At 45.7% G+C, this 12,234-nt stretch overlaps 1 protein-coding gene across 1 annotated transcript in view; it reads left to right on the top strand.

Moving 5' to 3' along the window:
* The window catches only part of TRMT2B (tRNA methyltransferase 2B), a 152,302-nt gene that overhangs the window by 24,764 nt on the left and 115,304 nt on the right, over positions 1-12,234 (top strand). Inside the window, exons 3-5 of the mRNA XM_085607724.1 lie at positions 3,019-3,073; positions 3,319-3,447; positions 7,385-7,481. Coding sequence (XP_085463850.1) covers positions 3,019-3,073; positions 3,319-3,447; positions 7,385-7,481 — 281 coding nt within the window. The remainder of the gene's footprint in view (positions 1-3,018; positions 3,074-3,318; positions 3,448-7,384; positions 7,482-12,234) is intronic.

Genomic DNA, 12,234 nt, shown 5'->3' with positions numbered 1-12,234 from the left:
TGTCCTGAAGGAAATCTAGATTTTCCTCCACCGTCGCTGTTGCTATCGGAGTGTATACCGTTTCAAAGTGCTGCGCAAAGGCCATTGTGATAGCATCTGGATCTGCTATCATCTCGCCGGTAGCTAACCGAAGGTACGCCACCCATCGGCTGGCCCTCTCTTTCTTGTCTAGCCATGCCAGTAGCTTACCAGCCTTGTCCCCAGCCTCATATATTGTGTGGCGTGTTTTTGTGATCCGCACCTGGGCTACCTCCCATACGTGTTCTTTATAAGTCTGTCGAGCTAAATGCAGGGCGTGGGTATTAATGTCATTTGGATCCGCTGCATGGTCTCGCTCAGCGCAGTCCACCGCGTGTTCCAATTCAGATATTTGTTGTGCTAAAGCTCGTTTATGTGCGGTGATCGTTGAAACCGCCTGTCCCCGTAGGACTGCCTTATACGCTTCCCAGAGGACGCCCGGGGATTTAACTGTATGCGTGTTTTCCTGGAATTAGTGCTTCGTGGTCGTATGCATGGCTTTTCTGATCTGTGGAACCTTGAGATGTCCCGGGTAAATGGGAAATATACGTCTGCGACCCCTGAGCTGTGAGGAATATGTTAGGAGCAGGGGTGAGTGATCCGAAATAGCTCTAGAGAGATGCTTCACCTCTTGGATGCCCTCTAACCCCGTTTGGGCAGTGAGAAAATAGTCTAAGCGGGAGAGACTGTTGTGTGCTGCTGAGTGGTGTGTGTATTGATTCTCTGCGGGATGGCGCACGCGCCAAACATCTACTAGTCCCATCGCGTCCGCGAAATCTTGTAGGGGCAACGAACCCGCACCGCCGCCTCTGGGGGGGCATCTATTGCGCGCAGCATCCATCATGGTGTTAAGGTCCCCTCCCATTATGAGCTCCCCTGGGGGAAGGTCTATCAAGAATTTGCCAAGGGCTTTGAAAGCCAATGTGTGTAGCGCTGGGGGAATGTACACCGAGACGAAGTTGAAGACCCGCCCTTCCCATTGACAGGAGGCCACTGCGAATCGCCCCTGATCATCAGTCCAGGTTGAAGTGAGAATCCGAGGGCAAGCCTTACGAATCAGGATCCCCACCCCCCTAGAGCCTGATGTGAATTCAGAGTGGGTCACCATTTTGAAGCCCCATCTGTCCAGTGCTTTGACTGCTGTCCCCACCAGATGTGTTTCTTGTATTAAGGTGACAGACGGCGTATGTCTTTTTAGATACTGCAGCACTAGGCCTCTTTTTATCTTATTACCTAGGCCGTTTACATTCCAGGAGATCACTGTCAGAGGCGGTCCCAGCGCACTCACGGTGTTCGCATGTGTCCTAGAGGTAGTGTCTGTCGTGGCCCCCCTGGTTCGATAACACGAATATGAAGGAGAGTCGTAGTCAGCGATATACCCGGCGTGTGGATTGAGTCGTACATGTTTAGTTCAAATAGATGAAAAAAGAAGAAAAAAAAAACATTTTTATTTAAAACTCTTAATGCATAATGCTTGGCAGAAATAAATAGTACTTACTGGTGTACGTATCACCGATAAAAAAACGCACAAATGGCAGTTGTGCGAATCACCGATATGAGCAGTATAACTGCATGTGCTTTATTAAGGGGGGCGTATCGCTGTGAAGTCGATTCGCACAGTAAGTGCTTAACAACAAGAGGGCATGCGTGTTGCCCAGAAATAGATGTGCACTGAACTTGTTTTCCCAACCTAATGCGCGCGTATCGCTGCGAAATAGATGCTCACTGAACTTGCTTCAAAATGCCAAAGGTGTGCATATTGCTGTGTTGATCCGATGTGAAGCGCAACACTTAGTAGGATGAATGCGCGCAAATGCATCCCAAACAACGATGGCCGCTGATGTAGATTAGAGGCGTCGGCATATGACGTGGGTGAGACTCGTCGCAGGGTCCAAGATGGGAAATGAAGGAAGTACACGGAGAAGAAACTTAGAACTCATGTCTGGAACTGCGATGGCCCCCGCAATAGAACGCCAAGTAAGTTTAAAAGACGCAGTACTGCAACGGTGTTGAAGATAATCACCAAACAATTCCTCGACGTCCCAAAAGATCAGGAGTTACTCACTGCGCTGCAATAGCTTCCATGTAAAAGCAGAACCATTCAGCTCTCCATGCGCATCTCGAACAGAGTTTAAAGTTCAAGAATTTAAAATATGGTTTTCAGTAGTAGTAGCCGGCGTAGGTCCTTATGCAGGAGTAACTCGTCACCATAAAATTGTTGTGAATATCCAGTATCCTAAGTAGTTTCATTAAAGATTTATAGTAACAAAAATGCCAGCAGTGGGAGCAGTAGCATCCACCAACCGGTAACATCTCTAGCTGATCATAAGATGCCCTGTCCCAACATTCCACAACAATAATACAATTCCAATTCTACCATTCTTAGGTAAGGGTTCCCTAACAAGACAAACTAAGCACACATATGGATAATACATTACAAAGCACAATACAACACCACTACAGCCAGCACTATGAAGAATCTTCTAAATAAAGGAAAGGTTTTTGCAGACAACCTTCTGTGGAACTGACCCACAATAGAGAACCAGAAGAGTAGGAAAAATGTTGATGGTGCTTTTCCAGAGGCTAGTACCAAATGTGTGTGCTTTGTAAAGCTTGCAGACTTTTTCGGCAGAGATTCCCAGACGGAATTCATTACAATAATTCATGCAAGAAACTGTTATTGTGAGTATGAGGGCAAATCAGTAGTGATTTTGCAATAAAATACTCTTTGATGGAATTATAGGCGATACATCACATTGTGTGTCATGCTATTAACTTGTCCTATGAAGCAGTAGTCAGACTCTGCGATTTCTGACCTTGCTTGGGGAAAATTAGACGAGAACCCATGGCGAAGGATCAATTGTACAGTAGAACTGAAGAGTGTCCTAAGCTTAAAAGCTTGATCTCTGTTTTCACTGGATTAAGGAAAAGCTAGTTTTAGTTTAAGTGAAGAAGGCATATTTGCCCATACCATTGCATGTCCTTTGTTTTGTTTTTCAGACTGTCAGATGCTGTGACTCCATTGTGGAGACTCGGGTATGAAGATCAGTTAAAGGTATGGAGAATTCTTTTGGGTCCACTTTGTCTTCCCATCTTGGAATCTGGTAGGTCTGTTGAGTTGCTTCTTTTAATCTCTGTTAGAAAACATGTTTCCCCTTGGGCAGTCACGTCTTCTATTTCCCTTCTCTAACTATGTGGAAAATTCTACTTTAGCAGTGAATATCGTCTTTCTATGCATTGCGGTTCATGGATTTCATTTCTTACTGATGTAATTCGGGAATAATTTAAATTGGTTTTTAGGTCAAATTTGATGATCAGAAGAAAATTTTGCAGACATTGGTGTCCCGGCTAAAGGAAGTCAGTGGTGAGCAAATTACTGTTCTATCAACAAGAGAAGATAGTTGCCCTCTTCAACCTGTTGTGCCTTCTGTAAGTGCCACAAGCTGCTGCCTGTTTTTGTGTGTCAGATGAGAACTAACGAATACTTTACTTCCTACCCTGTCCCTTAAACACATCTTAGCCTGATAAAAACAAACCAACTTTGCTCACATTCTACCCCTATCTTCAACCGTAGACTGACCTGACATCCAGTTTCACTGTGAAAATCCAGTTCCAGATTGAATTGCCATCTGCACTTCATATATACGTCGCAATATTTGCTTTGCTTGTTTATTTTATTTACAGCCTTAATCCTCATGGTCACAGGTTTGAATCGCAGCGGAACCACTCATTCTTTTCATCTTTCAAAGTCAATAAAATTAGTGCTTTAGGTGACAATAGACATCTGTTATTTCAGCTCCAAGATACCCATCTACTAACTTGTGCTTTACAAATCGGTATGTTATGGATAACTGAATTACTTTATAGTTTAGATTACTGGCAGTAAGGTGCAGAACAAAAAGATTCTTAATGAATGACAAGATGTGCTGAAATAAGAGAAGGGAGGGTTCAGTGTGGAAATAAAGACCATGCAAATGGTCAAATGCTACATGGATAGAAAAGAGAAAATGTGATCAGTCTGAATACAAGTAAAGAAAAGAAGCACTTGTGGGAAATATAACAAGGATACGTTTAAGGGCCTGGGTTGACAGCGTTGGGTGAGTTCAAGATGAGATACCAAATCAGTACTAAAGAATTAGAATTGAAGCAGAGAAAATAGATACTGATAAAAAGTTTAGCAAGATATAGGGGCTCATTAGGATGGTGGACGGACTCAAGTCCGTCCGCCATCCTGTTGTAAACCGGGACCGTCCGCCATGCATGCGGCGGTCCAGCACACCCGATCATGATGCGACCGCCACCATGGCGGTCAGATCTTGATCATTAACATGGTGGCAGGTGCTGCTGAGAGCAGCACCTGCCGCGATGTTAATGTGCCATGTGGCCTATTTCACAGCACTACGTGGCAGGCACCATATAATGCCTGCCACATAGTGCTGTGAAATGTTGGGGGGTACCATGGTACCCCCCAAGTGCACCCTCGCCTCCCCAACACAAGGGGGGCCCGCATCAGGCCCCCAAACTCAATCCCCTGCCATGGAAAGTCTGTCTACAGCAACTTCGTAATTTGGCGAACGGTGCTGCCGCCATTTTACTGATGAAGACCGCTCTGCCAGGCAATGGTAAGGATTGCCTGTGGCGGTTCCGTGGCTGACAGTCTTTGCAACCGCCACGGTCACAGTGGGATTCCCCCCGCCATCCTAATTTGGCGGGGGTAAAATCGCAGTCAGAGAACGGAAGGACCGCCACCGCATGGCTGGCGTTGGTGGTCCTTCTTCCATCCTAATGATCCCCATAGAGTGGTAATGAGTAGGCAACAAAATTAAAGGCCACATGTACAATGATTTGGTCGCAAAAATAAGTTGGCAATTATCTACCAATATTTTTATGACTAGTAAAGAATTTATTGAACCAATGTATGTACTAATAGATCGTTTCGTAAAATTTAGAATCAGAGTGAGATATAATCTGACTTACCTCATGAATATTAATGAGGCAGGTCACAAAGGGCAACTTCCATCGATTGGTAGCTATCACATGAATGATGGCCTGTTAAGGTCAACAGACCACCATTAAAGTACACTTAAAGGAAATGGGGCTACATTTTAAAGAAAAATGATTACTTTTTAGTAACGTTTGTTTGAGAGTTTGCAGTTGTCCCCTTCACTACTGCTTACTCCCAAACATTTTTTTTATGTTTACTATTTACAAAGGTAAAGAGGTCCCAAGAGGATTCCCTCCCTTTTGCAGCTGAGTTACCATAACAACTTGGGAGATAGCAATTTTTAAATATTTTACAACCAGATTACAGTTGCAAAATATTGATGTATTACATACTGAATCAGTATTTGCAATATGCCCCTTCAAACAGCGATTCTGCAAGGGGTGGACTCCTATTTTAGGAGTTGGTAAAAGTTCATCTTAAATTGGATTTGTGAATTTGTACTGTCACAAACTGTGAATTAGAGTGGCTGTGACCATGAAAATGCTTCATACATCTGGGTCAAATTGCTATGGGAATGGCATTCAGTAAAAGTTGAAACAGTGTAAAAGTCTGTTCTGGGTAATCAACGTAAAGTCTTCAAAAATCTATTCAGTAAAAGATAAATTGTTTAATCAGAAGGTTGGTGGGAAAATTTAATGAAAGGACACATCTTGTGGATTATTAATTGCTAATTACATCTTTAAGTGGACATCATTAAGTGGTAAACGATATTTGGAGAGTGGTGGGTTCTTTATATCCTGGTATATTGCTGAGCTAGATAGACTGGTGTTGGGAAAGCCACAGAAGGAGCTTACGCAATGGAAGTAGAGGTAGGGGGGTGTCACTTTTGCTGTACATTCTAAGGAAAATTCAAATGTCAGGTGAAAATATTCATCTAAACCCGATTTCCACACACTATCGTTTGTGTGCTATACATTTTTACCAGTAAAACAGCATGTTTATGCACATTTAGTGACCATTTCAATGGTAAATGTGTGCTATCACACTTGTGTTGCAAAATGTACCGTCAGCTACATACCACACCCTTTCCACAATCGTGATGAATAGGTGTGACTCATTTGCTAGACTTGTTCTTTGTGTGACTCTTGGATTTTTCACAATCCCTATTACTTCAGTGATACAACATTAATGGCAGAACCCCCACTCTGAAAATTGCTTCAGTATCAATGAAGAGGAGAAGAATACGACACAAGAGGGACGAAAAAAATTGGCTTTTGCTCAAGCTTACCCTCCAGTGAAATTGAAAGTTAAAACATGTGAATGAATAGATTTGGGAGCAAAGAGGCGATGCATGATTTTGGGAACTATTGGCTTTGAAGTGATATTTGACTTCTAAGGTGGATGTTGTGCAATACAACTGGAAAGTGTAGCAATACAAGAGAAGAAGTAGAAACACTCCCTTTAGGAAATGTAAAAGGCAGTGCAGGTGTGTAAAGTGAGGTATACAATTCAAACAGAGCCTTAGAGGCACAATAGTAAAATATGTATTACAGGGGCGGCTTCTCCGCTATGGGGGAGGAGCATCACCTCACTGCTTAAAGGGAGAAAATGAAAAATAAAATAACAAAACATTTTTTTTATAAATATATTTTTCATTGTCTTGGCCGAGTAGGCGGAGTCTGGGGAGGGGTGGGGCCAGGGCTCAGCGTCACCAGCAGGGGGAGGAGGAGTAGTGTGCACTGAAAGTGCGCATGTTGGTTTGGCCGGCCATCCATGGCAAGCCAAACAGACATGCGCACTCTGATATCTCCAGGCTGCTCCTTGGAGATATTTGCAGGGCTCAGGAGCACAGGTTCCCAGTCCCTGCTGGAGCGTGAAACCGGCCCGCTCTGCCCAATCCCAGCGCTTCTCTCATGCTGGTAATAGCATGTGAGAAGCGCTGGGATTGCATGGTGAGCGGGAAACCTGTGCTCATGGGAACTGCAGTGCCAGGAGCAGCAAGCCATTTTGCGGGAACAGAAGGTAAGTGTATATTTATTTTTTATTTATTTTTCCCTGCCCTGCCCCATTATGTAGAATGGGTAGTAGCTGTGACTGGTTTATAATAAGTTAAGATAGCCTACAATGCTGAAAGTATAGGAGAGCTTGTTTAGGGACAGGTAAAGGAGTGTTACTTCCTCATAGCAGTCTGTGTTTAAAGTGAACGGTTGATGGGAGCAAACCAAGTTAAAAATAGGAGGGCACTGGTATAATTAAAGCAGTTTAATGGTCAGTAATTCATTGAAAAGACTGAAACGCTCCATGCAGATTTCCACTCCTAACATGCCACAAATGGAGATCATTAATCTTATCAATGAGACTTTCTGTAATCTGTTTTATTCATTTGAAATGCATTTATTCTCTTTGTTTTGATTATACCAGCCTGTAGTGTATGGTTACCGGAACAAATCTACCTTTTCTGTGAACAGAGGCCCAGATGGGAATCCGAAAACTGTAGGATACTATCTGAGAGACAGAGGTAAGTGAAGGAAAAGGATTTAGAGAAGAACACTCCTTATATGGTGTTTTTAGAATGCCTTATTGCTATGTGGGCTTCCTTGGAATCCAGTGATACTTAAATTATAGATGGGTAACTCTGAGTTATGGGGATGTTTTTTACTGATGGTTTCTGTCTGACATCAGCTAGACAAGATTGAAGATTGATTGGTTTAATCTGTCATGCACAACCTCAGGGAAAACGCACATTACCTATAACTACAGTTTCCCATCTACAAGTTCGTTATTGTGCCCCCAATTCTCTTCCCATGCCCAGATCAACAGCACAGGTGAAGAGCCACAACATGGCTTCTCTTCCCATAGCCCTCTTAATGCATGCTGTATTGTAAATTATTGACTCTAATCATATTATTCTTGCTCTTTCTTGTATGTATCATTTCAATAATAGGATGTTGTTTATTTGTGTTAGTTTGTGCTACTTTTCCCAGCCTAATAGTATTAGGAAGCAGCGTGTATGTTTGGCCTAGTAAATAACCATACACACGAATCTGGAACGTCAACTAGGTCTGGCGTTGGCTGCCAACTTTTGGCTCTGCCAATCTTTGCGGATTTTTTTGGTGAAACTGTACAAAGTGCATATTTGGTAAAACAGAATGTTGTCACTTACCAAGAGGTACACTAATGGCTAAAGTGGGCTGACCCTGTGCCACATACTGTATGATGTGGTGGGTGAAACAAAATTGTGAATTGCACATTGACTGAACAGTGGATCAAGGAAGCTGGCTGAAAGCCCATATAAGTAAGTATATTATATACATAATTGTATTAAAGTCAAAACTGTGGGGATGGAGGGGTGGCCAGGCACCAAACATGGCAGCTGCCCGATTCCATGGCTCCGACCGTGGAATCTTATCCACCCCATCCTACTGCACCGGGTCCCACTGCAAGGAGAAATAAGATCCAGGACACACAGCTGATGGTATCTGGGCGCAGGGGATGAGCTTCGACTGCTGCGAGAAGCAGCATTGAGACGGGGCCTGGGCCGACCCTATCGACATGGCGACCTAGTGCTGTTGAGACAGGCTGATTGTGTGAAACTGCAGTGTCTTGCTGTGAGAGCCAAGCAGAGTTGGAGCGACTCCGACAAGCGGCACTGTTGCGAGCCTGACCCACTTCTGGAAGCGACATTGACCCAGATTATAGTCGGTCAGAGAATGCTGGGCGCAGTGGCAGTGGGGTCCTCTTTTGAGGCAGCGGGGAGACCAGAGTTGAGTGACGCTGGAGGGACCCGTTTAGACGGCATAATATACTGGACTGTGGCGTAAGGGAGATCATCCAACTGGACTGTCACTGAGAGCACAAGCAACGAAGACCCAGTAACCGGCAGATGTAGGCAGTTGAATGCCGGTGGGGTTGCACGGGGTGCTGGCGAGACCTGGAGCTTTGGGGCACCGGCCCCTCCTTCTGGCCCCACAGTGGTCTATTGAGGGCCCCCGGAGCATCAGACTACATGAAGCTGCTGGGCAGCTTGCAGAGACTGGTCTTGAGTGTGTGTGTGTGTGTGTGTGTGCAGCAGACCCCCTAATGGGGGACAGCCTGGCCCGGGAGACCCTGGAACGTGGACACTGACCCTTTTGACTGAGTTGTAGGGTGCCTTACCCTGTGCTTTCCTGAGGCCGAGTAGCCCTGGGGGGAACTGCAGTCGGCGAACATTCTCGCTCTGCGGGGCCCGTTGCACCCCTGAGGGACACTACTGACATGAGCAGGGATCCCAATTGCGCCCAAGGAGAGAGAGCCCCAGAGCACCTAGGCCTCTATTGTTCATTGTGGAAATCCCTGTCTGGGCTGAACTGTAACAGGTGTGTGAAGTAAGAGGGATAACTCTATAAAAACTATGCTTCAGCAGGCCGCGATGAGCAGCCCCCTGCAAGAAGCAACCTGTTGCCCCAACCCCATCGGCGGCACGGACGCCCACGACCCCGGCTCAGTGGAGCAGGGTGTGGCAAGAGACTTCCTCCTCACGGCCTTTCGGAATCTTAAGGAGGAGATCCTCTCTATCAAATCTGACCTATGTGGCAACCTTTAGAAGGTACACATAAAGGTGACGGAGCTGGGATCAAGAGTCGAGAAATGCCTCCATGAGCAGGTAGATGACTGCAACGAACTCCCAACAATGGATGTTTGCCCTGGAACAGCAACATGATCAACTTTAACAGGTGTGGATATCTCAAGAATAGATCAAGATGGAAAAATGTCGGACTCAGTGGGGTCCCCCTAGAGGTCCTCCCTCAGGACTTCACCACCTATGTTCAGGACCTCTTCGTGGTGAGATTGGGGGACCCAAATCGCCCTCGGATCCACCAGATAGAACACACAGCGTCTCAATGGGCAAACCAATGAAGGACGATCCCCCACATGAGTACACTCCTTCGGAGGTGGCGCTTCTTATTAGGAGCTCTATGAAATTTTGCGAGCGTCAGATTCTAGCTGATGAATGGGGCAGATGGCTATTGATGATGGGTGAGTGGCTTAGAACGCCATTGGCAATAGGTTGCTGTAAACTGTCTGAATACCGGTCAGGAGGCATTTTTGTTTTCGATCATCCAAAATTGGCAGGTGCCTCGGGCACTGACATACTGATCAGTGGGGGCCTTAACTGTGCCATGCACACCATGCTAGATTGATCTCAGCAGAGGGTAAGAGGCACTGCAACACTGTTGGCGGAAAGCCAACTGCAACTCAAACACTTAGATCTGGCGTTACCGACACCTGTTGCAGTCAGATTATTCCCACTTCTCAGCAGCACACAATACATATGCTACATTCAACTACCTTGTGGATCAGCGACTGTTTTCTCAGATAGAAGAAGTCTCCCAGGAGCTGATGACAATATCCAATCATTGCCCTGTACAAGCTACTCTGTCGTGGCCTGCCTCACCCCAGTATCACAGGCAGGGTTTGGAGAGCTAATGACTCCATCCAATGGGACCCAGTGGTGCAACACGAGGTGACAACTGCTATACAGGAATATTTTAACTTTCATCACACAGGTGGACTGCCACCTCCAGACGTATAGGACGCACTGAAAGCAGTTATCCGGGGAGTCCCCATCAAGGAGACGAATCGCCTCAAGATGTTGAGGGAGCTGAAACTTCTCTGTTTGTGGGATTATCTCCTCCACCCTGAAAGGGACCACAAAAACCATCCCTCCAGGAAACATTGGTGGTGCTTGATTGTCCTCCGTGGACAACTACGGGCCCAGGAATATGATAAAGCTAACTATACCCTGCCATTTGGGACCTTGTTTTTACAATGGGGGGTTGTAACAAGACCGGCTCCCTCCTGGCCAGCATGCTTCGTGCTCAATGCACCAAGGGTTATATCTGGGAGGGCAAGAATGTAGCCGGGCAACTTTTCACCACAGAGGCTCAGAAAGCTGAGACCTTTCATGAATGCTACAGCACTCTCTATTTAGCAGACACCCCAGAATGGGTTCCCAGCAGCGGGCATTCCTGCAGGAACTCCCTCTCCCACGCCTGTTTCAGGACAATAGTACTGCCCTGGATGAACCAATCACACAAGAAGAGGGCTTGCATTCTATAAAGCATCTCAAAATGGGCAAGGCCCCGGGGCCCTATGGGTTCACTGCACTTTTCTTTAAATATACCGCACACCCGACTAGCCCCACTACTGATTGAGGATTACAACAAACTATAGCATTTTTATGGCCTCTTCCCCGCAATGGCCGAAGCTACTATCTTGCTCATAGCGAAGCCAGACAAAGACCCGATGCAGTGTCAGTCGAAATCGCCTAATTTCATTTTTGAACCTGGGTACCAAAATGATGGCCAAAATTCTAACAACGCGTCTGGAGACTCTTTTGCTCAACTTGGTACATGCCGACCAAACAGGTTTTGTCCCTGCCCAATCCACATTTGATAGCACCAAATGAGCCCTCCATGTCATAGATTTGGCACGGAAACGCAACAGGGAAGGGGTTTTGCTTTCTTTTTTTCATTAAATTTTTTTGGTTTTTATGTGGCACCATGGACTGCATTAATCGTAGTATTATTGATTTGGACCAATTTAGTATCCCTCAAATTTGATGTATTCTCTGAGTAGCACTGCTAGGTTATGTGTGGGGTTTCTGACATATAGGACTATGTATTCCGGGTATAGAAAGATGCCAATCGGTCTCCGGTGGAATCTAAGTGCTGCATTTTTATGCCATTGGTGGATTTTACAGGCTAGGTGTTCCAGGGCGAGGGAAAATAAGATAGGGGACAGTGGGCAACCCTGTCTCGTACCACGGTGTATGAGTAGTTGGTTGGACGTATGTTCGTTGATCCATACCCATGTGACCGGGGCAGTAAACAGTAAACCCATCCATCTCAGAAAGGCCTCCTGAATACCCATGAGCCTAAGAGTGGTAAACATGTAGGGCCATTCTATAGCTGGCCCGTAGGTTATGTGCCGTTAATCTTTCTGGTATAAACCCAGATTGATCACCCTGGGTACCAGTGGTCGCAGCCTATTAGCGAGTATGTGTGCCAATATTTTGGTGTCTGTGTTCATAAGCGAAAGAGGGCGATTTGACTCGCATTTATCGGGCAGTTTGCCAGGCTTCAATAGCGCTATGAGAAGGGTGTCTTGTGGTGTTGGAGGTAGGGTCTGTTTCGTATATGCCTCCGTGTATAGCCCCAGTAGGTGTGGTGCCAACAGATCTGTGAATTCTTTATCAAATTCGCCACTCTGGCAGTTCTGACCTTGCGCTC

The sequence above is a fragment of the Triturus cristatus genome, chromosome 5_2 (genome assembly GCF_964204655.1).
Source record: "Triturus cristatus chromosome 5_2, aTriCri1.1, whole genome shotgun sequence".
Taxonomy (NCBI): Eukaryota; Metazoa; Chordata; class Amphibia; order Caudata; family Salamandridae; genus Triturus; species Triturus cristatus.
The sequence above is the reverse complement of the archived record's forward strand: the minus strand, read 5'-3'. Positions and strand labels throughout refer to the sequence as shown.